The 27482-nt window shown below is 45.0% G+C and overlaps 1 protein-coding gene across 2 annotated transcripts in view; it reads left to right on the top strand.

Moving 5' to 3' along the window:
• The window catches only part of MYZAP (myocardial zonula adherens protein), an 85560-nt gene that overhangs the window by 26510 nt on the left and 31568 nt on the right, over positions 1–27482 (top strand). The window contains exons 3-11 of one of the 2 annotated variants that reach the window (XM_080934397.1): positions 567–722; positions 4281–4373; positions 5639–5752; positions 8780–8932; positions 10900–11025; positions 12756–12884; positions 14844–14923; positions 16859–16964; positions 23394–23794. In XM_080934397.1, coding sequence (XP_080790523.1) covers positions 567–722; positions 4281–4373; positions 5639–5752; positions 8780–8932; positions 10900–11025; positions 12756–12884; positions 14844–14923; positions 16859–16964; positions 23394–23447 — 1011 coding nt within the window. In that variant the 3' untranslated portion in view covers positions 23448–23794. Of the gene's footprint in view, positions 1–566; positions 723–4280; positions 4374–5638; positions 5753–8779; positions 8933–10899; positions 11026–12755; positions 12885–14843; positions 14924–16858; positions 16965–23393; positions 23795–27482 lie in introns of those variants that run through there. The other variant, XM_080934396.1, reaches the window with a different exon arrangement.

Here is a 27482-nt window from a genome sequence, read left to right as displayed (position 1 = left end):
GGCTTTTCAAAAATATTTCGCAAATGGACACAGCAGGTCATGTGGTGCTCCCACCCCTTTCCCTCAGATCTTAGCTGCAGGGTTAGCCCTGCCCTCCTAGGACTGTTTCCCTACTCGATGACAGTCAACTTCAACTTCCTGCAATTTGGGCCATGGTTAGTGAGGCAGCTAAAGTCATCAGAAGAACTGGTAGAAGGCAGAAAACAGTGTCACCTCAGTACAAGGTCTCACGACATAATTCCTCTGGCATCTTTGCAAGAATTATAAATGGCTATACCCTTGGGAAAATGAGGTATAAAGGTTCTCACCAATGGGGATGGTGGATCAAGACTTGTTAGAGGTAAGCAATAGTTGCTTTCTCTAGGGTGTAGCCAACCCCATCTCATTCCAGGTATGACAAGCTGATCCCAGGCTGGGATTCTGCCCCCTTGCTTCTGCTTCAGTAATACCCAGGCTGCTCCTGGGGTACCCAGGGCCAGCCATGCTTAATCATACATCGGTGGCCATTATTATTGCTGTGTTAACGGGTCTTTTATTCTTTTTCTCATTCCTTGCCTTTCTCCCAGCCCCCAGAACTAAGCAATGGAGAATCTACCAAGAAGCTCCCTCAGGGTGTTGTGTATGGTGTGGTGCGAAGATCAGATCCCAATCAGCAGAAGGAAATGGTCGTGTATGGCTGGTCCACCAATCAGCTGAAAGAAGAGATGAATTACATCAGAGAAGTGAGCTACTCCAAGATATTTTGTTTTCTGTTCTTTGAAGCAGATAGAAGGGTGGAGTCAGAAGCAGGGAAGGGAATGTTAAGTAGGCATTTTGAAAGTCTTGTTTGTGATGGAAATGTTTTTCCATTTCTTTGTAGTGATGCTAAAGGTACAGGTCTAAATTTTCAACAAGCTTCTCTTGGGTGGTTGTTATAGGCAGAGGGAGCATGAGATCCAGGGCTCTTGCTGGGTGTGGTGTGGAGACTCTTGGGGTGGTTTTGCGTAAGATACTAGATACACGTAATGTATACGTTTGGGCAACCGTATAAACGTAGGTGTTACTGGCTACTTGTAAGAGAACCGCCAACTCAGAAAGAGATGTCTTCCTTGGAGAAGAACCTGGAGGTAGGGGCGTTCCAGGCAGGGCACAGCTGGGCTCTGAGTCTGCTTTTCTGTATTTCTTTGGGCTTTTTCTTTCTTCAGCCTCAAGACTGGGTATCTCCTACGCATGTGACAATGCTTGTCGAAAGAAAATAGGACACCCACTCCTGGACAGTTTTTGAAGTTGCCCCTTACATTGCCATCCTGGCCAGGGATGGTCACACCCCATCCCACACCCATCACTGACAGGGAACATAAGAGAACCTGGCAGGTTCACACCAATGATTTGGGTCGAAATGAATGTTGGGAAGTCAGCCATGGAAGACAAGGTTCAGTCTAAGCCAATCAATGCAAATTCTTTGTATTTAGTGTATTTCCACTTGCCTTTTACCTTGAGAGGGTTTGGAAGTGTGTGAAGAAGAGAAACAAGTAGCTACCCTTTCACCATTCACCCTGTTCTGTGGCTAACATTCTGGACCATTTTCTTCAATTGCTTTGACAGCTATCTGGCTGTTTCTTTTTGTACTACCCAGTGTCCCCTTCATCCATTAACCTGACTGATGCTGCTGAGCTCAAACTAGACCAGTTGGATGGGGGAGAAATGAACGGCTCTGATGCCCACGGGCCCCAAACACTGACCATGGCTCAGTGCTGGGGAAGCAAGTGTCATACTGGGCTGGAGACGTCCCCAGGCCTGTGACACACTGCTTCTGCCTTCACATCAGATCCAGGTTCCTTTGTCCTCTGCAGGCCTCACTTTATCCACTGATAGGTGGGCTCTTATCCCAGAGGTCAAAGCCTCCAGCTTTGTGAGCCTCATTGATTTGGGGCAGATGATGTGCAAAGCCACCTTTTCTTAGCTACTACTGTATGAGGTTTGTTTTCGTTTGTTTGTTTTTAATAACAGATGCATAGACTGGGAGCAGATCATAAAGTGCCTATTGCATAAGCATGAGGATCTGAGGGTTGAGATCCCCAGTATTCACGTGAAAACTGTGGTTGCTGCATCTATAACTCTAGCACTGGTGGGGCAGACACGGGATGACCCTGGAGCTCACTGGTCAGCCATCATAGCTGACTAGATGAACTTCAAGTTCAGCGAGAGTCCCTACCTCAAATCATAAGGCAGAGAATGATCAAAGGTGATACCTAATAACTTCTGACTTTCACACACGTGTACACATATGCGTGCACACCCATATGTACATACATATGTACATACATACATATATATATATATATATATATACATACATACGCCACCCACAAGAACAGGTCCATATATTACATACACATACTTACATGCACATGTGCACATAAGTACACACACACACACACACATACACACTCATTATGTATTATAACCACTAGTCTTGAACACCCAGTTATATGATCTCCTAAAGATTGTTTTTAATCATGCAAACTGTTGCATCCCAGATTGCCAAACAGTGCAGGCCTTGCTCAAGGAAATATTTATACCTTCATTTACATGCTCCATATAACTTGGGATTAATTTAGAAGTAAACCCAGACTCCCAAATTGCCCAAGACCAATACAGCATGTCCAGTCTAATCCTCAGCTATAAATGATATGCACTGACATCACAGAACTGGTTCTGACCCCAAATTCCCAACCTCCACTATGATCTGCAATACAAAGGTAATTCCTGGGTCCCACCTTTAATGGCTGGTTTCAGATACGGCCCAGCCTGCTCATTCCTCAGTGTGTTTACCAGTTTGTTGCCCTTGTTCCCTGATGGGAGACACCCCAGCCTTGTTTTTCTCTTATACTGTTCGTTGGCAGCAACACCAGCTCAACGTTCCGCCCATTCACCTCTGGTAACAGATAGTACGTGAGCCAGCTAGGGTAGTAAAGAGTCATTTATCCCCTACAATAAAGCATCATACTTTGATCCTCATTTTCCCAATTGTTCATGGCCAATGCAGACTATTAGAACTCATTCATCTGCCTTAGAGGTTAAGGGTTCCTGCTGTAGAGGACCCAGCCTCAATTCCAGCACCTACCTATGCCAGGAATCTCACAAATATCTGTAACTCCAGTTCTAGGAGACCCTACCCCTTCTTCTGACTTCTGGATTCTACTGGTACTTGTACTTACACACACACACACACACACACACACACACACACACACACAAAATAAATCTTTAAAAACAAACACAAACAAAAAAAAAATCCTCAGTGGGGGACTCCTCTCTTCTCCCAATCTCTGCCAGCATTCATTCTAAAATAAAATGTAGCTCAGTATCAGAGTCCTTGCCTGGCATATGTGAGACCTTGAGTTCAAATCCCTAGGACAAGAAAAAGAAAACAAAACCTTGAAAGCAAAACATGGTGTTTCTTACACAAATATACCTTTAGTATCAAGTCTTCCAGAACGGTTCCTAAACATTTACACTCAAACCAAACTGCTTCCCTTTCGCCATTTGGAAGCCGGACATCTTGGAGTTTGCTCAGAGGAAGCTCCCTCAGGATTTCTTGATCTGTCGGAAGGCTCCCAAGAACTTTACCAAAGTACACCAGAAGATGGGGAAACAGGGTTGTATATTAGCTCTTTTGATGGACGCCCATAGTCCAGGCTTGCACAGTGTTTGCGTGAGGGTTTGAGGACCACATTCCTCTTGGTTATGCCCGGTGTGTGTTCTGGTGGTAATTACTGAGGAACTGACATCTGAATTTATGGCCCCTTCAGGCCTCACATTTTTTCACCTCACATTCTAGACATTTAATTGCTTTTTGGCACTTGGAGCAGAGAGAGAAGAGAGAAAATTAGAGGTTGCTGCTTTCTTTGGAGTGTTTTCTTCCTCATAGCCATGTGTTTACAGTCAACTAGTTAAAGACTTCCTGCTTGTAAAGACATGTGATGGAAGGGGTAAACTTTGTTCAAACAGGGTTTGAAGGAGATGGGTGAGTCTTAACAAAGTCAAGTGGTTGTCCTTCAGCTTATTGTTTGGATAACATAATATTTAATTGTTATCTTCATATATGATATACATTATTGTTTTAATAGTTTTATTTTTCTAACTAGATGTTAAGAGAAATCTTGTCACTTAGTTTGTTACATGTCTTATTCTTAAGGGTTTTTTATTTTGTGAGTCTTTCTCTTATTAATAAGTTTGCAGTATCTTTCACAAACATATTCTAACTTGATTTCTAACTAGCATCTTTGTGGTTGCAGGTGAGGGCCACCTTGGAGAAAGTGAGGAAGCAGATGTACGGAGACTATGATGGGATTAGACAGAAGATCCGACAGCTCACCCAAGACCTGTCTGTGAGTTCATATGTCAGCACTACGGCATTGCAGGACTTCTTGCAGACCCAATAATGAATGAAATTTTCTAATATAGTTTAAAGCTTAGGCCTTTAGCTGGGGCAGTCCCCCAGTTACTGTCTAAACTTAACCTGACTATTCTAGCACTATGACCTGCCACATGGCTAACTCTTTACGCCTCTGATCTGTCTGTTCCCTCCAGACCTCTTCCAATCTCCCAGAGTTCCTTTCTGCCTGGAAGTTCCACCCTTGTACTTCCTGTACCAGCTATTGGCCCATCAGCTCTTTATTACAACTAAGCAAAGACAATTCCTGAACATCTCATAGGTTGCCTAAGGCGTTGAGGGCTGTTACATACTGGTGAGAGGCAGCACAAATGACAGTGCCAAAATCCTGCCAGCATTTAGATCTCTGCCTCTACAGAATTAACAACTGAAAATGCAGACACACAATTTAATAGTGTAAGGAAGTTCACTCCAACTCTGAGGCCATGAGAGAATGGCAGAGCTTGGGACCTGTGCTCAATGGCCTGGAAATGTTTGAATAGCTCAATGGAGTCATACTTTAAAGGAACTGAGAGGACATCTTTTGAGTAACAGATTGAACTTTATTTATTCAGAGGAAAATGTCCAATAGTCTTTCTTACAGTTGTATTATAAGGGCAGTAAACACTCTTAACTACTGAGCTATCTCTCCAGCCCCTACCCTAACATTCCAGTTAATGGCATACTCTAAAAATCTGTTTTATTCATATATATATATATATATATGAAGTCTTGCATATAGTCCAGGGTGGCCTCAAAGTCACATGACCATGGACACCTCATTCTCCTGTTTTCACCTCCCTAGTGAAGGGATTACAGGTGTGCACCATTATGCCTGGTTTCTGCAGTGCTGTGGGTCAAAACCAGGGTCTTGTGTATGCACTACCAAGTGCCCTCAAATTCTGTTCTTAAGAATTTATTCTACAAGTTCCTGCACATGCAAAATGACTCATGGATGAACTAATGGGCTTTTAAAAAAGATTATTGGTAATAGTTCTTAAAAGATGGAAATTGAAATATACACCAAGAAAAAAAGTATGTTTTTTCTCTCCTGACAGTATTCATTGACTATACTAACTCCCTGACCCCAGATGTTGGTTTGCACTCTGTAATCTTACTGTAAATATTACTTAAGTAGATGTGGCTGCTGTCAGAAGATTTTCCCCCTTGCAGCCTGTGGGGGTGTGGATTGGTTTGGAGTGACTGTTTTTCTCTCTCCAGGTTTCCCATGCTCAACAGGACTATCTGGACAGTCACATCCAAGCCCAGGCATCAGCCCTTGATAGCTTCGATGCCATGAACTCAGCGTTGGCATCAGACTCTGTTGGCTTACAGGTACCCCCTGTTTTTCCTTAGCTGGGAATCTTCTCTTACAGGGCAGCAGAGCTTAACCAGGAGTGGGACCCATTTGCAGAAAAATCATAGAATGTTCTGTGGTCAGTCATGGTTCTTTAAGCACAGCCCCAGTAAAGAGTTTCTGGAAGGTGGGTAGGAGGTTGAAGGAAATATTTTCAGCTGAGCCTTTTTCAGGTGCTCATGAGCTTCTGTCGGGTGCCCATGTCAATGAGGTTGTAGGCTCAGCTCCAGGATGGAGATGTCTCCTGCTCCCTAGATCCTCAGTGTGTCGTCTACACAATACATCAACTACCTTCTCCTTATAGTTCTGGAGCTTCAGGAGGTCCCAGTTAGATACAGAAAAGACGTATTTATCCAAAGAGAGGATGTGACCTTTCAGAGGAAGGAGCTCTCACAGCAAGCACATTTTCTTGATTTAGAAATGGTTTTACACTGGAGTCATGTGTTCCAGAGAATGAAGACATTTTTACTAGACACACATACGTCCAGAGATTGGCTCTGAGCTAACCATGAAAGGTCTTCCAATCTTTACACTTCCAGTGACATGGTCCCTTGACCATACTAGTTCATTTGAAGATGTTCAAAGCAAGCCTCTGGTCTCAGTTTTCAAATACACAAACAACCGTTTCTGCCATCCTCCAAGTTTATTTGGCTTATCTTTCTATATCCTCTTAAAAATTCAGCCCAATCATTTTTAATTCTTTCTGGTCCTATGTGAGTAGTTTTGTGGGTAAGCCAACAGACCGCCATACTGGGCTCCTCTGCTTCTCATAGAACTTAGAACTCATCAGCCACAGCTGATGGAGTCCAGGAGGCAACAAAGCTTGGTCTGCTTCCAGCAATGGGTGGGGCAGGGCTATGTTTGCGTTTGTCTGGGATGCCCATTTCTGGTTGGGCCACAGTCCCATGCTTTTCCTGGCTCCCTTTTGTGTATGCCAGCTTTCCCCTGGCCTTGGGCCAAGTCCCTGGTTTATTCAGGAGCCCTTTGTTGCCTTCTTCCTATCATGAAGGGGACTTGCCAAGTCGCTCTTCCTCTCCCTTGTAGAAACCATTTCACTCTCCAGCCTTCAGAGAGGGCTCTGCCTACCTCAGTTTAGACCTGCTGGTATTTGCACTGTGTCTCTGGATTCTCTTCCCTGAAAAACACTATTTTTTAGGGTAATTCTTCTCATTTTCCATTTAGCTGGCAATTTAAATCCCCCACAGGTTTCTTATTAGAGCAGTGTTAACCCTAACCCAAGAATCCTTAGTCTCTTAGTTTTTGTAGTCTCTAGGCTACAAAAACCAGGGCCATTCAACTAGAAGATTACACCGTTGGTCATATCTAAAGGCTTCTTAGTTGTGCAAGATCCCAGCCTCTGCCACCCATTCCTTCTACTCATTTGTTATTAGTGATAGAGACCAAACTCTTGGAAAAGCAGAGCTATAGACAGACTGTAGGTAAACTGAGACCAGCAGAGATCAGTGACCTGACATTAAGTGTCTGGCTAGCGGCAGAGGCAGGATTAGACAGTCTCATCTCCTGATCAGGGCTAAGTGTTTGCATATCTATTTTCTCCCAGAAATATCTGGGCATTAGGCTAGATGTCTTCTGAAGTTACTTGAAGTTCCTGATGGTTTCAGTGTTTCCTTTGATACCTTCACCCCTCCACGGTTTCTAAAGTGATTCAAGTAGATTTAGGATCGAGAGGTATATTGTCCAGTGAGGGATGGGGAATCTTCAGAGGGCATCCATCCATCAGAGAGGACAGAGGAGACATACACTCTATCTGGCACCAGGTTCTGAGTCTTGCAATCTGATGTGGTAGATAATACCCACACCCCAGTATCCAGTGGTAAGAGTCTGGGGATTGTGGGAATCTTCCTCTCTAATTAATTAAGTAGAGATAGAAGCAATAAACAGCAACATTATTAATTTAATTATCTCTGCCCACCCGGGTGTCCAGGAGCAGCAGACAGTCAATAGCAACTTCCTTTTCCCCTTAGACAGGGTCTCATGGAGCTGAGGCTAGCTTCAAACTCACTATGTAGTCCAGGATGACCTTGAATTTGATCTTCCTGACAACTTAAGTAATCCACCACAAGTCATGCATGTAGTGCTGTGGATGGACCCCTGGGCTGTGTGTTTGCTGGGTTCTCTCATTTGCTTTCTATTGCTGTTATAATACATCCCAAGCAAAAGCAGCTTGGGGGAGGAAAGGGAATGGGTTTATGTTTCCACATCACAGTTCATCATCAAAAGAAGTCAGGGCAGGAACTTAAACAGCGTAGGAACCTGGAGGCAGGAGCTGATGCAGAGGCCATGGAGGGTGCTGCTTACTTGTTTGCTCAGCCTGCTTGCTCATAGAAGTCAGGACCACCTGCCCAAGGGCAGCACAGCCCACAGTGAGCTAGGTGCCCTCACACCAATTATCAGATAAGAAAAATTCACCATGGGTTTGCCCAACCATCAATCTGATGGAGACACTTTCTCAACTGAGGTTCTCCTTTTCCAGAGGACCCTGGCTTGTGTCAAATTGACTAACCAGCGCAATAGCTAAGCACTCTGCCATCTGAGCCCCATCCCCAGACCCTTAATAGGCTTCTGACACTTGTCAGGCAACATGGTTGAGCTTTATCTTTATTCTGTAAAATACTTTGTTTTATACTGGAAAGTTGGGGAAGCAATAAAATAAACCTCAGTTCTGTTATGTAGTAAAGGTTATTATGGGTTTGAATGGGATTGGCCTGTGTTTACTACTTTACAGCTTCTCCCGTTCCCCAAAGTGACATGGTATCATTATGAGCATTTCCCCTGGGAAAGATTCCATGTAGTTCATCTTCCCAACCTAAGCAGCAGGTGCTCTGGTAGTCCACAGCTGTTGGGCATAGGGAAAGCTATGGTCTACTTAACCACGATGGGACAGGCCCCAGCCACTGTGGGGATCCCTGGACATGAGACAAAATGGGCTGCTGCTGTGTGTTCTCAAACCCCTAGGTCTTTGATTTTAATTTCCACCCACATAGAAAACCCTTGTGGATGTGACTTTGGAAAACAGCAACATCAAGGATCAAATCAGACGTCTACAGCAGAGCTATGAAGCGTCCATGGACAAGCTGCGGGAGAAGCAGAAGCAGTTAGAGGCTGCCCAAATGAAGAACCAGCTGCTGAAGATGAGGGTAAGGCAGGGGACTTACCACACTGACCTCTCCTCATCGGTTCCTCATTGACCTTTCCCCATTCTCTTTCTCGTCAGAGTTTCTTACAGGGGTGGTCTAAAGGTGCTGAGGAGGTGTCTGTCCACAGCTCCCCACCTAGAGTTGAGGTACTGCACAAACATTCCTTAGGAGAAGGCCTTTCTAACTGCATGGCTAACTACAGTGGCCTCAAGGTGCTCCTAGAACCACCATGACGTCATGGTTATGTTATTGGGAAGGCCGCTGGAATATATTCAAGAGCTTTGAAGGGCTCCCCCTTCACTGTGTGTATGGTCTTTAAAGTCCCAAGGTCTGTCCCCACTCTACATATGTACACACCCCACAAAGATCTGTCCTTCTTGACCACTGGGCTGCATGCATTCCTAAGCTAGAGTTCTAAAACTTTGGAGTCCAGTGGGCCCTCCCCAAGTTTTTACTCTGTGGGTTTTTTTTTAAGCACCTATTTATTACATAATGGTTTCCATATGTCATTTCCATATTTATGAAATGATCATATCTGTGCCCTCATTACTCTTTCTCATCCCTGCCCCCAGCTCTCAGGACCACCTTCCTTGTCCCAGCTAGCCTTCCTTTTGTTTGCTGTCTTTTTGTGTATGAGAGTGTAATTAGGTTTAATTACAGGAGCATGGGTAAGAGATTACTTCTGGGAGCATGAACAACCAGCAGCTACACCACTGAAGAAAACCTCTCTCTCTCTCTCCCAGCTACCATGAACTGCCTACAAGAAAGGGCTTGGCTTCATAGGCCCTTTCTCCAAGACGCTGTTCTGCACAGCCTTGAGCTATGCTGTAGGTCACGTATAACTTATCACGTAGACCAGAGTGTGCCAGTGAATAACCCAGAGGAAACCCATTGGCAGTGTATCGCTCCCTGTGGCTGCCATGCTGTACCATAGACTCTCTGTTGTTTCCCTCTGGGGTCTTGCTGTTACAGCCACCCTGGGGTCGGACTTGGGTAATATACCAGCCCCTTTTTGCTTTCTCTCCAAATAAGACAACTCTTTCTGATTTTGTTAATTATATGTGTATATGCGTGTTTGAGTGTAGGTTTGCACACCTGAGTGTAGGACCCACAGAGGCCAGAAGGAGGGCATCAGCTTTCTCAGAGCTGGAGTTATGGATGATTGTGAGATCCCTGAATGGAACTGAGAACTGAACTCAGGTTCTCCGGAAGATCAACAAGTCCTCCTAACCACTGAGCCATCTCTTCCATATTAGCTCAGCCTTTTTACAATTTTATACATTCTATTTCTCACTATTTCAAAATTTAAATTAAAAAAAGAGATTGTTGTGGAAGAAGTCAGAAGTCCCTGAATTAATTGTGTATCTATTTATGCCATAAGCCCTTACTGAGCACCTACTGTTTGGGTCGGTCCCATGTGTTCTTTTTTTCTCTGCGGTAGTGTGTCATCAGGCATGACAAGGTAGCCTGAAAGTCCAGACACTCATGTCCAGCCTATAGTGACCTGTAGAAATTGATGCAGAGTTTGGTCCCAACCACTAGAGTTTTTTCTTTCTTTCCTTCCTTCCTTCCTTCCTTCCTTCCTTCCTTCCTTCCTTCCTTTCTTTCTTTCTTTCTTTCTTTCTTTCTTTCTTTCTTTCTTTCTTTCATGGGTTCTAGAAAAAACTACCAACTGATACCATCTGCCCAGCACTAAGAAATGGCCTTCTGAAATCCTCTGAAACACCTTGTCTCAATTATCCTAAATAACTTAGAATACATTGCTATCTTTCACTGGTATGTGTTCCTCCCTCCCCCATCACACTCCCCTCCTCCCCTCCCTCTCTTTCTCCCTCTCTTCCTCTCTCTGTGCCCTCCTGCCTGCTGCCTCTACTGCAGACCTCTGGAGGTCATGCTCTGACCTCTGTGTGTGGAGAAGTTAGAGGGGCAAAATACCGGCAGCGGTTCTGCAACCAAGTTCTTTGCAGGTGGAGTCGTCACAAAAAGCCAACGCTGAGGTGATGCGGGAGATGACGAGAAAGCTGTACAGTCAGTACGAAGAGAAACTTCAGGAAGCACAGCGCAGGCACAGTGCGGAGAAGGAGGTGCTCCTGGTGCGTGTGCGCTATCTAAAACAGAATGCACAAGACGTAGCTAACAGGTTTGGTTGGAAGGCTTTGTCCTTGAAGGGAGTTATGAGATTGTATGGAAAGAGGAACCAGGGGATTCATTCATTCATATTTATGTGTGCTATGTGCATGTGTGCACTGAGCACACAGGTACCCTTGCTCATGTGTGCCCTTATGGAGGTGAGAAGTTGGTGCTGGTATTGTGCCTCTGCCATTCTCCACCTTCTTTATTATTTATTTATTAGTTATTTATTTATTTTGAAGCAGAGTCTTTCACTGAACCTGGAGTTTGCTATTTAACTAGGCTGCTGGTCAGCAATTTCCCAGGATTCCCCAGTCCTTTGGCCATGTGTTCGCTTCCACAGTGGTCACAGGCATCTACTGCCATGCCTAGCTTCTACTTGCAAGTTGGGGATCTGAACCCAGGTCCTCATGCTTGCACAGAAAGCTCTTCACCCGCTGAACTATCTTTCTGACCCAGGCAATTTATTTGATTGTTCATTTACTCCCATTTTTACGCTTTCTGAAATAACCCAGTGTCTCTGTCTCAGAATACACATTTCTCCAGCTAGTAGGACCATCCACCAGCATCCAGCTGGATCCTTTGTCTGTTTACTCCATTTGTCCTCCTGAGACCTCCCACTTCCCCATCCTGGATAATACCACCCCTCCCCCACGGTCTTGAAAGCTCCACCCTCCTCATGCTGAGCTCTGCCATCCCACATCTAGAAGGTCATTCCCCCTTCCTCCTGGCTGCAGGATTGCACTGTGCCTTTGTCTAGAGGTGGGCTTACATTGTGGCCTCTCGGACAGCACACATTCTCTGACGGAGTCCCTGTCCCTGTTCCCCCACACCCACCCTGTGTCATTGGAGGCTTGATCAATGCACAGATCTTTAGGTTTTCTCTGGAAGAGTAAGTTGGCACATTGCATTGTGGGAGGAAGATCTGGGAATTCATTCTGCTCCGGTTGTATGTTGGTCCGTACAGTGACACTCAGAGCATTTGGGCAGTGTTTTTTAACCCTTCACAGGCTATTTGGTTTTGTTTGTTTGTTTACACCTTTGGAACATGAACTTTCAGGAGGGACAGTTACTAGACCCAGTGAAAAGCCATACAAGGGGCCAGTGAGATGTGGGTCTTGCATAGCATATGGATCTCAACATGTGGGTCTTAACCTTCTTGGGGGTTGAACATCCCTTTTATGGAGGTCACATATCAAATATCCTGCATATTGGATATCTACGTTATGAGTCATAACAGTAGCAAAACTACAGTTATAAATAATGAAAATAGTTTTATAGTTGGGGAACTGTATTAAAGCATCACAGCATTAGGAAGGTTGAGAACCCTTAGCAGATAAAGATGCTTCCTGCCAAGATAAGCTGAGCTTGATCCTGAAGCCCACATGGAGGAAGGAGAGCAGATGCTTAAGCTGTTCCCCCATCTCCACACTCCTGACCACACATGCGTGTACCCATGACACCCGTATCCCCTCAACACACAAAACAAATGTAAACTTGTAAACAAAGTTAAAGAAAAATAGACACATGGCATGCCTTGTTCAGAGGTGCAGCCAGACTCATGACAGTTGAGTTCACTCTGTGTGAGACACACAGGTCTCAGGGTCACGCTTTCCCAGCGAGGCACTGCCTGGACTTAGGTGAGTCACGTGGGCGTCCAGGTCGTGCTGAGGAGAGTGTGTGCTTGTTGCAGGAAGAAACCAATAGCTTTCTGAAGGCGATCGATGAGGCCAATAAAAAGATGGAGGCAGCTGAGCTCAGCCTGGAGGAGAAAGACCAGAGGATCGGGGAGTTGGACAGGCGGATTGAACGCATGGAGAAGGTAAGCTGCAGCCTGGGCCTGCTGCCCACCTGCCTGGTCCCCTGGCCCCACAGTTCACTGGAAGCCTCGGTGCTGACTCTTGTTTGCAGTGAAGCACGTCCTGTAAGGTGACACAGAAGCAGTGCTGGCCATTGGACCAATGGCCTTGGGCGTGTTAGGCAAGCCATTAGCTACAAGCCTATCAGGCCAAGCCCATCACAATTATTCTGATACATTTTTAAAATGTCACATGTAAAATTCTTTCTGTAAATTAATATTGCAGCAGCTAGCTTTGTGGGCGCCCCAGATGTGCCCTTTATTGAGCCTGATGAGGCAATGTATTGGGAAGCTCCATCCACACCCCGCCCCTCTTGTTTCTAGGGCAGGTGTCTGGTCAGGTGGACTTTTGGTGACACATCTGGTACCTAAATGAGGTGCGGAGGCAAACTCTTCCGTGTGTGGTAAACAGGCTGACAGTGGGGTGGGGCTTACAGAGTTGACAAGCCAGTCTAGAGGCAGGAGCAGAAAGGAAGCGGGAAGTGGAAGAGAAAAGGTAAGAAGGAAAAAAAGAGAGATCATGGTGACATTGAGCAGCTGACAGCTGACTTCTAGGTAGGACCGAAGCTGGGACCAGCTCTCTAGCTACACTGTGGTTGCAGATAGCATGGACCCACCGCCGACATGATGTCGTGAGTGCCCAGTGCCAGGCTCTGCATCCCGGAAACCTCCAACCTAATTAATGATGGAGCGAGGTCCCTTCTGGACATCAGATGGATCTGGGGATGGGCTCTGATGGCTTCCCATCTGCTCACACCGAGGCCTTCATGCCTCTAGAGAGGATCTCATCTCTCTCCCCTGCAAAGCTGAGCCTCACCATTTAGGTGTGGAGCCTGTGTAACTTGTACAAGACTTTGGGGTAGAGTTGCTGAGAGTAGGCACGAGGCACAGCTATTCTTAGAGGAACTCTTAAAGCAATATCCTCCCACCTTGGTCAGCAGGGCTCAGCAAACTGTTTTAAGGGATTTTGCTATATTAATGTCTGTAATGTGTGTCTAGTGAGATTCCAGTGATGACTGGCACTGTACTTTTATTAACATTTCCCTTAAATGTCAGTAAGTTAAATACATGTTAGATTAAACTTAAATTTACACAAACACACATTTATATATTTAGCAAAGTGTATAAAACATACAGCTTAACACACATATGTTTCTTATTGCTACTGAAACGAATTGCCGAAAAGTAGCTTTCGGTAATATGAATTTATTGTTTTCAGCTCTGGAGGTGAGAAGTCCCAGAGACAAGACGTTGGCAGGTTTCTGGAAGTTTGAAGAGAAAGTCCATTTCCTTGCCTTTTCTCACTCCTGGGAGATACCCATACTTCTTGGCTTGTGGCCCGTACCCTGGTGTCAGAGTGAGCCATGTAATACCGTCTTAGCTCCCCAACTTTAAATTTACTGCTTCCTCTAGCTTGATCCGTGAGACTCTACAGATCATTAACCATGCTCTCAAAGTTCCCCTTTCTGTGTGAGATGGTGTGTTTATGCTGGACTAGGACCTGGACTTCTTTGTGTTGGGCAAACCATTATGCTGGTCATCATGGCCAGCATATGTTTTGTAAGTCATCACTCCTGTGTGAACACCTGGGTTGGTCCCTAAGCCATTACCAGAATTTCAGAGCCTCTTTGCTAGATGGTTTTGAAAACAATCAGGATTTATAATGTCATGGGCCACTGATTTATGACATAGATTACCATTATTTAGAACTATAATGATCCTGGACTGGCACTCATGTGGTTTGATTAGAGTGTTTTTCTCAAATTCTTAAGTATGCCTATGCATTGGGCCCCTTTGAATTTTAAGCTGGCCTAGCAGATGTGTGAGCCCCAGGGAGTGGTGTACAGACTTGGACAGCTGTGTGTGCCTGATGTTCATCTTCTGTCTTGTTCCATCTGGATCCATTGATTATGTCTGTTTTAGGAACGGCATCAGCTCCAGCTCCAGCTCCTTGAGCATGAGACAGAAATGTCAGGGGAGATGGCAGTTTCTGACAAAAACAGGTGAGGCAAGCTGGCCTTGGACTTAGAGCAACTCAAAGATGGATATGCACATTGGGTTTGTGTGTGTGTGTGTGTGTGTGTGTGCCCGTGTGTGTGTATGTGTGTGTACATGTGTGTGCACATGTGTGTGCATGTGTGTGTATGCACATGTGTGTGTGTGTTCTTGCACACAGAGGCCGGAGGAAGATGTCTGGTGTCCTTCTCTTATCACTTTCTCCCTCATTCTCTTGATCCAGGGTTTCTTGCTGAACCTGGAACTAGGCTGGAAGTAAGCAAAGCCCTCCCCAACAACCACAGCTGTGCCCACGTTTTTACAAGGGTGTTGGGGATTTGAACTCGGGTCTTCATGCTTGCCTAATAAGTCTTCTTACCCACTGAGTTGTCTCCCCAACCCAGTGTGCACTGTTTCTGATTGCTCATTTGGCTCCTGTGTTTTCATTCATGTGGTCCTCACTTAGGACAAACCTCTCTCTCTCTGTAAGTGTGGCACTGGCTGGGAGCATCCAGTGTGGATCCAGTTCCCTAGGGAGCTTGCAGACACACCTTGCTGCTGCTGTTAGCTCAGCGGGACACATCAAAAGACAGCCACAAGCACAGAAGTCCTATCTGCATGTGCTCATAACAACCCTGAGTGTGCAGGACGCACCTTGTTAATGAGACAAGTCATCAGCTGTGCCCGACACCATTTGTCCTGGAAATTTTAAGATGTTTCCTGTCTCCAAGGCTCACATTTCCCTTTGCTCATGAGCTTGTGAAGCCTGGATGGAAATTACAGGAGTCATACATGGTTTTCTAGAAGCCATGATTTTCTAAAATGGTTTTCTAAAACCAACACGATTTTCCAAAAAGCAAAAGGCAGAGAGGAAGGAATGCAAGACTGGGCTGACTGGAGCCCTTGGGCGGTCACCTCACCCCAAGGCCCTTTGCTGTGAGATGGAAATGTGTTCTAAACGAGGAATAGTTAAGTTAACCACACACCCATCCCTTTGATTCACATTGTGAGGAAACTTTGACCTACTCCTGGGGGAAAAAATCTGTTTTCCTTGATTTTAAATATTGATTGATTGATTGATTGTGCAGGTATGTATGTGTGTTACAGGTGTTCCATGGCATGAGTGTGGAGGTCAGAAGACAATGCTGACGAATAAATTCTTTCCTTTCAGCATATGGGCTGTGTGGGGAATCAAACTCAGATCACCAGGCTTGGCAGCAAGCACCCTTACCTGCTGAGCCCTCTTGCTGGCCCTTCTCCTGTCACCTGAAAGCTTCCAAAGTTGCTGGGGTCCTCACTAGTTTCTACTCTGGTGCTAGTGAGGGACCTGTCCTTGCTGGGAGACGGGACGCAGACACTGAACATTTGTCCCAGTGCTCTGCTCTTATGCAACACAGGACACAGCCATCTGCCACATCCTTTGGTTAGTTTGAACCTAGAAAAGACAGAATAATGTCTCTTTAAAAAGCTCAGAAATGTTCTGGGGTGCAGGGTGTCGGTCAGTGAGGTCTCTTTGCTCTGTGTATGCCTGGATTGTTCTGTCAATGATGAACGCAGCAGTGATGTGTACAGGCTTTTCTGGATGCCACCCTTGATTTCAGGGGCTTCTGCGTTCTTAGACTCTCCTTCTCCCCCCAGTTAAGGTCACGTTTTGCATGTTCCATTCTGTGTGAATCCCCAAGCAGAAAGCCTCTCAGACTTCTCCATGGAGAAACACCTTCTCAGTCTGCCCCTGGAAAGTACGGACCCATCATCAAACAGAGGAAGGTGCTCTTGCTCGGGTGACATTGTCCCTGAGTTGGTCCCTAAAATCCACAGGAGAGAAGCTCGTGGCCCGAGTTTGAGTTTTTGGTTTTGAAACGCTGCTATGAACTGCTATGGTATTCTCAGCTGCAGTAGCGGCTGTTCTGAGTCGGGGCTCAGAGCTCTCGTTTCTTTCGTAGGTACCAGCAGCTGGAGGAGGCGTCAGCCAGCCTCCGAGAGCGGATCCGGCACTTGGATGACATGGTACACTGTCAGCAGAAGAAAGTCAAGCAGATGGTTGAGGAGGTAAGCTCTGAAGAAGCCTGGGGCCTAGGACAGCTTACACGACTGGCACCATTTCTTGTGTGCTGTGTGGACAAGAATTGTTCCCCTCGAGGGTTTTCTCTAAATCAAAGTGTAGGTCAAGTGCAATTCATAGTACACACACTCTCCAAGCATGATGGCCTTGGGGGACAAAAGGTGACAGAGGGTGACCTTGGCTCAGGCTTCTGTGCACCTCCCAAACCTGCCTTCATCTGCACCAGCCCTTGTGCCCTTCTCTGCCTCCAGCTGCACCTCTCTCTTTTGCTCCTTTCATTCCTTTCCCATGATGCTCTGCTCCCTGTATCCTCTTCCCTTCTTATCTCTTGTTTCTCTTCTACCTTTTCTCTCCTTTACATCCTTCCTCTCCTTAACTGTATGCGTAAAATGAAAAGGTATATATTTAATCTGCTGGGAAGTTTATCATTCTATTATTTTTCTTAATGAGAAGAAAAGTGGGTGGGCTGGACATCTGTTTCTCTACGAAGAAAAAGATTTTCCTTGGCTCAGTGTGTTCCGTCTCCCTATCTGGCGATGCTCAGGAGAAAACCCATGTGTATGAAAAATCCACAGTGGGCCACATGTCATCGTAGATGTTTCTTAGTTCCCTAATTTAAAAAATTGGTAGGTGAAAATCAAATAGAAAAATCTGAGAGAAAAATAACAGAAGTAAAAGGGTCATAAATATCTAGGATCTAATTCTCTAGCTTGAAAAATAAAGTCAAATGAATTAGAAATTTGGTTGACAGGGAAAAAACTATTTTCCTTTATTTAATCACTACTTTAAAGTATATTAATTTTGTGTATGCCTGTGTATGTGTGTGCTTATGTGCATGCATGTTTCATGTGTGTGGAGGCATGTGTGTGGAGGCATGTGTGTGGAGGCCAGGAGACAACCTTAGCCTCTTTACCTCAGGTACCATACATTGTGTATTTGGAAACAGGGTCTTTTACTGGCCTGAAGCTTAACAGTTAGGCCAGACTGGCTGGCTGGTAAGCCCCAGGGGTTCTTATTTCTACACTTCCTGGGAATAGATTACAAATGTCTATCACTATCTATACCTAGCCTTTCCATAGGTTCTGGGATCAAATTCTGATTCTCATACTTGTAAGAAGAGCACATTACCAAGTGAGAGTCTCCCTAGCTCTGACTATTATTAAAGGAATCATTAATGTTTAATGTATATCTACTTCCAATAAGTTATACACATGACAGATAAAATTAAAAGCATATCTACTTTTTTCAGCCAGCAGAGGGCGTTAGATCCTCTGAAGCTGAAGTTACATGTGGCTGTGAGCCACTGGTGTGGTCCTCTGGAAAAGCAGCAAGTGCTCTTAACTGCTGAACCACCTACCCCTCCAGTCTCCCTTTTGTGTATTTTAAATAATTTATAGATTACTTACAATACCAAAGACAGTAAATTGTTGTGGGTTTTTTGTTTTGTTTTGTTTTGTTTTGCTTTGCTTTGCTTTGTCAGTCTAGGAAATGCTGGGGTGTTCCTGGAGTAGGGGTAAGGCCGGGAACTATGAGGGGATGAAGGCACTTTGTTTTATCAGGTCTAGAATAAATGTTGACAGTAGATAAAATCTCGTCTCCAAATAAGAAGTCGGGCATCGCTGTATTGAGTCTTGTATGGCTTGCACGCAAGCATTTGAGGGCGTGGGTCCGCAGAAGCTGGGGAGGAGCCAGGCTGCATTCATGGGAGCACCATCAGCAACTGTGATCAGTGAGATTCTGTAGTGCCACCCACGTGCAGAAGTGTATTTGCCAAGGGAAGGCATCATCTCATCTCAATGAACTTTGGCATACTTCTCAGCCTCTGAGTTTCCCACATCTCCATGTGGAGATGCCTTAATTTGTGTAACCCTCGTTCCTCACAGCAGGGGTGTCTGCTCATACCTAGTGTTAGAGAAGCTCTGAGTAAGCCTCGGATTGATTGGCTTTTGGATCAGTTAAACCCTTGTCTGTAAGAAGACTGATCCCACATCCCAGACTTTTCTTTTTCTTTCTTTTTTTTTTTTTTTTTTTTTTGAGGCACATTCAGACAAGTTCAGAATACTGTTTTACATCCTCTTTCTGGAGTAAAATAAGTGTTCCTAATTAAAAAGAGTGAAAGATGCATTTGGCTCTTAGCATCTGAGGTTCTAGAACCTTCTAAGGATTCCAACATTTTTGGATGATCAAGTCTCATATATAAAATGGCATAGTCTTTGTATATTCCAGGTCTAATCCTTCCATGTATTTGTTTTTGTTTTGTTATTGTTTAGATTTACTTGGAGTGTGTGTGTGTGTGTGTGTGAGAGAGAGAGAGAGAGAGAGAGAGAGAGCGAGAGAGCGCATGTGAGAGCGCCCTATATGAGTTCACTACTTTTGTCAGCCAGCAAAGGGCGTTAGATCCTCTGAAGCTGAAGTTACATGTGGTTGTGAGTCACCGGTGTGGTCCTCTGGAAAAGCAGCAAGTGCTCTTAACTGCTGAACCACCTACCTCTCCAGTCTCCCTTCTGTGTATTTTAAATAATTTATAGATTACTTACAATACCAAAGACAGTAAATTGTTGTGGGTTTTTTTTTTATTTGTTTTGTTTTGATATTGTTTAGAGAAAAAAGATTAGGGGGAATTCTGTACATGCTCAGCACAGATATAATTTTATTTTTCAAGTAATTTTTAATCTGCAGGTGGTTGAATCCAAAGTGGTTGGATCACAGAGCGCTGAGCCTGCGTGTATGTGGTGTGTATTTAAACAGGGAAGTGTGTGAAGACTGACTTCCATGCCTTTTAGTTCACATTTCCCACACAAGCGTCTCACACTGGGTGTGGAAGTCAGTGGAGTGACAAGGCCACACTGTCAGAGAGCACTGTGAGAGGCTCTAGCGCCACCTACTGGCTTCCTGGGTTTTAACAGCGAGAGGACAGTTAAAAGTCTCTTTTCTGAATTTAAGATCTTTAAATCAGAAAGTAGAAATAATCAAACTTGTCCAGCACATTGTGGTCATGCCTACAGGGAAAAAAGAATACTTAAGAAAAAAATCATTGTGGGTGTTTATAAAGATGCCTTGTTTAAAGTTAAAAATGTGGCTGGAAAAGAGCCGCGAGTTGTAGTAATTCAGAGGAGTTGGGGAGACTGGAGAGGATATGGCCAAGGAGAGGTGCTGGAGCTGACTCTGGTCTTGGAAAGGGTCCTGTGGAACCAGAGAATGTTGTTCTGGTGCAGGGCCAGGCTATAGCCACCAGGTGGCACTCTCAATGAGGAAAACATTAGGTCTCATTCAATAGACAGACAGCATTTCTGGTATTGGCTGCTCTGAGTGTTTAGCCCCAGATTGCAGGTGCATCCCTTACAAAGCGAGGAGGTGATCTCGGAGTTTGCTAGTGTTTCTCCAGGATTCCGTGTGACTTGCAGGGATATTTGGTGGAAATCTGCTGAGTTTGGCAATGTTCTTTGTTTGTATGTGGTGTGACGAGGCATACACCCTTGCCACAGACACGTGTAGCGGTCAGAGGATATCTATGTGGAGTCTGTTCCCTCCTTCTACCTTCACGCAGGTTCTAGGGATCAAACCCAGGTGGCCTATCTTCCATATCAAGTGCCTTTATCCACAGAGCCACCTCACCAGCTCCACTGTGCTCCTAGATAAAGAACCGACTTCTTTTTAGGCCGTGTCTGTTGCTGTGATCTCAGCTTTGTCATTATTTTACATAAAGAGGGTCCACACCTCAAAGGGAATAAGAGACAGTTCATTCTGGAGCCGGATTTGAATGGCCATGACCTGGAAACATGCATTTAGGATCAGGGTCCCCCTAATGCCTGTTCCAGTGACAGTGTTGTAAAGTATCTATAGTTACAGAACAAAAGGAAACCATACATCAAGGCACCTTTCAAATGTATTGTTAGGAGTATCAGCAGACAGGGAAGTCTCTGTAATATGTCTTAGGTACTGTCCGATGATGCTCTTAGCTTTGGGTGGTTGACCACTAATGGTCCATTAAATTAATATACCCCAGAAGGTTTCACATGGCAGTCACAAAGATATTAGGTCAGACACAGCTGGGCAATTAATAACAGCCCAAGATAATTTGCCTCTGGATCGACAACATTCCTACTCTCACAATCATCAAGTTCTCATCAGCCTCCCAGCCTTGTAGACTCTTTAACACAGGTTTGGCTTTTTTTTTTTTTTTTTTCTGAGAACTTTACTTCATTGTAACAAAACCAACAAAGTCACAAGTCAATCACCCCGGGTCACTTGGGCCTCATTTTGAAAAGTGCATACTGAATTAGTCATCAAGGAATGCTGAATTCCCACTTGAGTTAAGAAGTGTCTAACATTCTGACATTGCAGGACAGCATTATCAACAAAGCCATGTTCAAGAACCAGGAAGAATGAGAAAGAGAGAGAGACAGGGAGAGAGAGAGAGAGGGAGAGAGAGAGAGAGAGGGAGGGAGGGAGGGAGGGAGGGAGGGGAGGGGAGGGGAGGGGGGGCTGAGGCCTGAGGGCTGTGGGCAGACCTTCCTGAAAGGCTTTGCCGGTAGAGAGTGAGGTCAATCGTTAAGCAGAAAACAGAAGTGTGTACACAGGGGCTTTCTCTGTGAGCTTGCATGAACTTTCCCTTTGTTTGCATGGACTTGTTCTTGCCTTGGTTTAAAGCAGTGGCCCTCAACCTTCCTGGTGCTGTGGCCCTCTAATACAGTTCCTCATGTTGTGGTAGCCCCAACCATAAAATGATTTTGTTGCAACTTCACAACTGTAAGTTTTGGCTACTTTTGTGAATTTTAATGTAAATATCTGATATGTAGCCCCTATGAAAGGATCATGTGATCCCCAAAGGGGTTACAGCCTACAGTTTGAGAACCACTGGTTTGAAGGGTCCCTTTCTGCCTTACACATGGCTACACTTCCCCGTATCAGTGAACAACAGAATGTGATGGTTTTATTAGTAGGACCTGCCTCTCACATGAAAATCAAAGCAAGATATGTCTGCAATTGCCAATGAAATAGCTCATCATCTCTGACATTTTGCAGAGGAACAGTACCATGGCCTTGGGGAGCTGAGTCCTCTTGGAATAACTTGTCTGAGGATGAAGTGTTAAGTTTCTGGCGCTTTGACTGGTTGGTAGAGCAATTTCCCTTCTGTCTGTAAAAAGAAGCTTCTGAACCGGCCCCTCACAGGCCCCAAGTCCACACACACCTCCTGCAGCCAGAGATCCTTATGCTCACATGTGAGGAGTGGCCATACATTTGAACTTTAGAACCAAGCAGACCTGTGGTTACCAGTTGTGGGACTTTGAAAATTTATTTATTTCTCTTTCTGAAAAATAGAATTAGTAAGGGTATCTGCCAGAGAGTGTTTTATGGGCTAGAATTAAATGAGTGTGTGTGTACGTGTATGTAAGTGTATGTGTATGTGTGTGTAGTGTATGTGTATATGTGTAAGTGTATGTGTGTATGTGTATGTGTATATGTATGAGATTTCATCTATCGATCTATATTTCACTATGTTCATGGAAAATACCTAATGGATACTAGCTACTACTATCACTGCTCTCAATCCGCGGTTTCCTGAGATACACTGTGGAGGTAAGTATCTGGTCAGAGTATCTGGTTGATAGCTTCTCCGATACTCAGGTTGGTCGACTTCTCTGTGGGAATCTTGGGAGCCAAACTGATCCCTCTCCTTTTCTATGCTGTGTGCTACTCTCCAGCTTAGCCGTCAAAATACTTCTTGATCGTTTTTGTCTGTTTGTTTCTGAGTGGGAGTAGGGTCTCATGTCCTGGCTAGTCTCAAGCTCGCTATGTAGCCAAGGATGGTCTTGAATGTCTGATCCTCCTGCCTTCACCTCACAAGTTCTGGGATGACATGTGTGTGTCACTTTGTCCAGTATAAATCGTGCTGGGGATTGAACCCAGGGTCTCACGCATGGTAGGTTAGCACTCTGCCAACTAAGCTACAGCCTTCATCAGGCTCGTGAGTAAAATAAAGTCTATCTCAAGACTCTTCCATTTTGTGCTGGAGAGATGGCTCAGTGGTTAAGAGCACTGACTGCTCTTCCAGAGGTCCTGAGTTCAATTCCCAGCAACCACATGGTGACTCACAACCATCTGTAATGGGATCTGATGCCCTCTTCTGGTGTGTCTGAAGACAGCTACCGTGTATATATAATAAATAAAATTTTTAAAAAGAACACTTGCTATTTAAAAAAAGAACCTTTTATTTTAAGTGGTTCATCTATTTGCTGGCTCACAATTCATTTCAAAATGTTTGGTGTGTTGAGATGTGCAACACAAAAGGGTGCTTCGGGCAAATGCCCTGTATCCCCAGTACTTCCCATAGCTGGTGAGTGGTCCATGGGGGTCAGGGAAGAGCCATGGCCCTGAAGCTTCAACCCTAACACACTCAATTGAACTGTCCCCAGATCATGTCGCACGAGCTCTTCTCTACATTTAGTCTCCGGCTCTTTGGAAGATGATAACATGGTAGAGGCAGAGGTGGATGCATCTTGCTGGGTGTGATTAGAAGAACACTTGTGTACTCTGCGGGGAAGAGTTGGTGTGTGTCTGTGCTGAGCCCTGGAACAAACAGGGAAGATGCGTTATTCAAAGGACCCCTGGACCCCAGTGGTGTGCTCATTTGTGAAAACACTCTTAGACAGTAGCCTCTACACATACAACATAAAGTGCAGATCAAAGAACTCCGAGATCCACAGGATATTTCGGTTTTTAAACGTGGGTTCCTAGACATCAAAGCAAGAACTGCACTGAAAAAAGACTATTGAAAATAATGGAGAGACTGCCAGGTGGAACAGCCCCAGAAGATGCTCACTGAGAAGAAGGAAAGAGAGGCGAACGGTGTCAGCGCTCCGGAAAGGAGGTGCCCCGAGCTGGACCACACTCCCCAAAATGCAGATGCAGCCAAATGTCCTTGTAGTTTGGTTATATTTGTATATGGTGACCCTTACAGTTGAAGATGGCCCTCGGGTGTCCTTTCTGAGTGACTCTACAGTCATTGTCCATTAATGTCTTTCTCTTCTTGTTTAAGGAAAGTTTGGTTTGCTTCTAACCCTCTGGGCATTTTGCCTGTATAGACACATTCAGACAACTTGAGAAGAAGTGGGAATGTGCCCAGTGAAAAGAGAAATACACATAGATAAAACTGAGATGGGACTGAGATAAGCAAGACATGCTTTGTGCATGATTTATCTTCATAGAAGCCCTTGTTAATCACTAGCATGCTGTCATTTCAGCAAAATGTAGCAAGGGTTGCTGGGAGCTAGTGGCTGGTATGGTAGTGTTAGTTAAGGGTGGTTTCAGTCTCCATAGGACAGTGACCTGTGTGGGGGAGTGGCATGGCCGGGCAAGGGCAGGAAGGAAGCAGAGGAGACAGTTCCATACCTGTAGAGGGATCTTGGTGACAAGAACTTGGCTGTGGCCCACTTAAAGCTGGACCCCCATGTACTCTGTAAAGGTTTGTGGAGTGCCAGGGTCAGAGTAGAAAAATCACACATTCCCTCGTGGTTCTAGGTGGTGACTTATTTGTGCTATTTCTAGAGATTCAGTCTCTGGCATCTCCTCTGGCCAAGTCATTACCCAGTTGCAGAAGGTGAAATACAGAAGCTGTGGGAGTAGCACTGAATTCTAGAGAAGGTGGATCGTGGGTGAAGCTCTCTCCTGCTGTGGTGTACTCAGTGTCTATCTGAAGTTTCTCCTCTCTTGGGCTGTGGTCAGTCTCTGGAAGCTAGGGATGTCTTGTTCTGTGGATCGGATGGGGGCTTGCCCAGAGTGTATACATGGCTTTCTACATGTTTCCTGAATGCTGCTCTCTCCTCTTGTCCTGACCCTGGTTGTAGGCTAAGTGGTGATCTTAGATCTGGGTCTCTTACCTCAACATACAGCCCTGCATCTTAGATCTCTGTCTTTTGACCTATGTTAACATATCAACTTGGCTGAACTTGCTACCGAACTGGACTTGTGTTCAAATTTTTTCTCACCCTATCCCCCCTTTCCCTCCCCTGGCTCTTATTTGGACCCTTTGTCTGGACTTCTAAGGCTTTCTTGTCTCCTAGCCACTCTCTACCTCATCTAAAGGAAGCACTGCTCAAAACTTGAAGCAGGATTTATTCACAGTCAGTGACCATATTATTGTTTCAAAATCCAGTGGCTCACATAGTGCAGTCACTCCATTACTTTAAAATCTTAGAGCTTTATGTAAAACGTGAAGTTTTAGAAAGTTCCACAAAGAACACAGTTGGGTCAGCCTTTCTTCTCTGTGTTTTCTAGAAAAAAACAAAAAACAAAAAAAACAAAAACAAAAAAAACAACAAAAAAACCCAAAAAACAAAAACAAAACCACAAGAGCAGACAGGCCATACATAATGAGTGTGTTTAGTGTGTGATCTTTGTCAGCCTGGTGAATGTTCACCGTGGCTTGGGAGACAGGGCTGGTCAGGCTTCTGTGAGTTCATCCTGTCACTGAGTTTTAAAATCAATCTCTTTAGCTTCCCTCCTGATAATTTGTACAAACTCTCTGTATTTGTTGGCATGAATCATTTGTTGAAAAATACTCGAGTGATGTTATTATCTGCCAGTCAGTGGGATTTGTTTGTGGCATCTCTTACATAAATCCTGAGGTTTTCCTATGGTCACAGTTATCAGTTTCCCACAATGCTGTATGTCTTGTTTGTTGTTTCTGTGACAGTATTAAAGTTGTGTTGTCACCTTTGTCTTGAATCGGAACCCACGTGTCTGTCCCCTCCCCTTCCTGTCCTCTGTTTTGTTCTATGGCATTTATTATACCGGATGTGGTGTGTTTTGCCTTTGTCCCTTTGTGGTCATTTTTCCTGTTTGTTCCTGTCTTTCCCCCTCTTATAGAATGGAAGCTCTGTGAGGGCAGGGTCTTTGATCTGTTTCATTCATGACTGTATTCCTCATGTCTAGAATGGTCACTGGTATCCAGTAGGTGCTCAATAAATACTATTTTTGGACAAATAAAGACTAAGCCATCTGGAATTTATTTTTGTATCTCTGGTGTGACCAGGGCTTGCTCTCTGTCCCTTCCTAGCTCACGAGAAGCTTGGTTTTCAGTGTCATTTTCCACTGTTGTTTTTCATGTCACCGTTGTAAAGCTGCAGCTCTTTCCCCTATGTCATTGTCTTTAAATATTCTTCCCTTACCTCTCTGTCAGAGTCTATAGGAAAGCCCAGTCTTTAGACTTAGGAGTTGGATGTGAGGAGGAAGGCTCAGTCCAGCCTATCAGTAGCAAGATCAGTGACCCTTTAAGATGTGCCTTCTGTGAAGGGGATGTAAACATGGACAGGGATTTTCTGGATGGTATCTAAACTCATCAGAGGGTGGAGGAATATGCTAAGTGACATATCCGGTGCTAAGTCAAGTGCCCTGGGAACACACTCAAAAGATGGACAGTCTATCCTAAACTTTGAGGAAATGAAATCTGGCCTTGCCCCTGCCTTTGCTTCTGACTAGGCTTTGTGTTGTGGACAAATTCAAATCCCTTATCTTTTCAAACAACCTGCTTTTTCAATAAAAGGAGGCCAGTCCTAACAGTACCTGCTCCCGAGGTCCCGGTACAGACTGACTGGCAGCGTGTGTGCCAAGTGGTTTTCCCACAGTGCCTCCAATGGTCAGCTATTTCTCCTGTGGGTGGAGAGTCTTTGGGGAGGAGGCACTGTCTGAATGCATCTTGCAGAATGGGTTAGATTTTTCTAGGCAGAAATTGAATGGATGGAAGAGGTCGTGCCAGATAAGATACGGAGTAAATAAAACCAAAACCATGAAGACCAGACGGTGTACCTGCATGGATCTCGTTTGACTGGATCAGACAAGGGAGTGGTAAATGGTGAGGCCAGGAAGTGTGAGTTGAGACCCATTGGGGTGGGTGGTGGGTACTGAGCCAAGAAAAAAGTTATTACCACTCATGATTCCCCAGCCTGTTCCTGCTGCTCAAGTGAGTCTGAGCCTCAGAGTGGGGTCCTGAGTCCTGGGCTGATGGCAGAGAAGAAGTGGGGCTAGCATGGCAGGGTTTATATTCCCAACACTGAAACTTTAGGGATATTTTTGAAAGGATCGTTTGATGCTGGCTATGAGCAGATGCTCATTGCATTGCTCAGAAAATAAAATGGATGGAGATTACTGGGGAGATGGCTCAGTTGGCAAAGTGCTTGGCATGAAAGAATGAGGACCAAAGTTCAGATCCCCGGCAGTGACAGAAAGCTGCGTGCTGCAGCACCAGGCAGACACAAAGGTCCCTTGAGCTTGCTGGCCAGCCAGTCTAGCCTAGTTGGTGAGATCCAGGTTCAGTTGAAGAAGACATCTGCCATCAACTTCTGCATGTACACATACATGTGCACCAACACACATGTGTGGACACACACAAGCACACATGACAGCCCACACCATCATTTGTTTCCAATCTACCTTTTCCCCCAGGCCATTGCCACGGTGCTAAGGTGTGGTCCTCGGGAGGACGGTAGCAGATGAATCCTCTAACA

The sequence above is a fragment of the Micromys minutus genome (genome assembly GCF_963924665.1).
Source record: "Micromys minutus genome assembly, chromosome: 21".
Taxonomy (NCBI): domain Eukaryota; kingdom Metazoa; phylum Chordata; class Mammalia; order Rodentia; family Muridae; genus Micromys; species Micromys minutus.
Note: the sequence above shows the minus strand (reverse complement) of the source record. Positions and strands in the feature narration are given on the sequence as shown.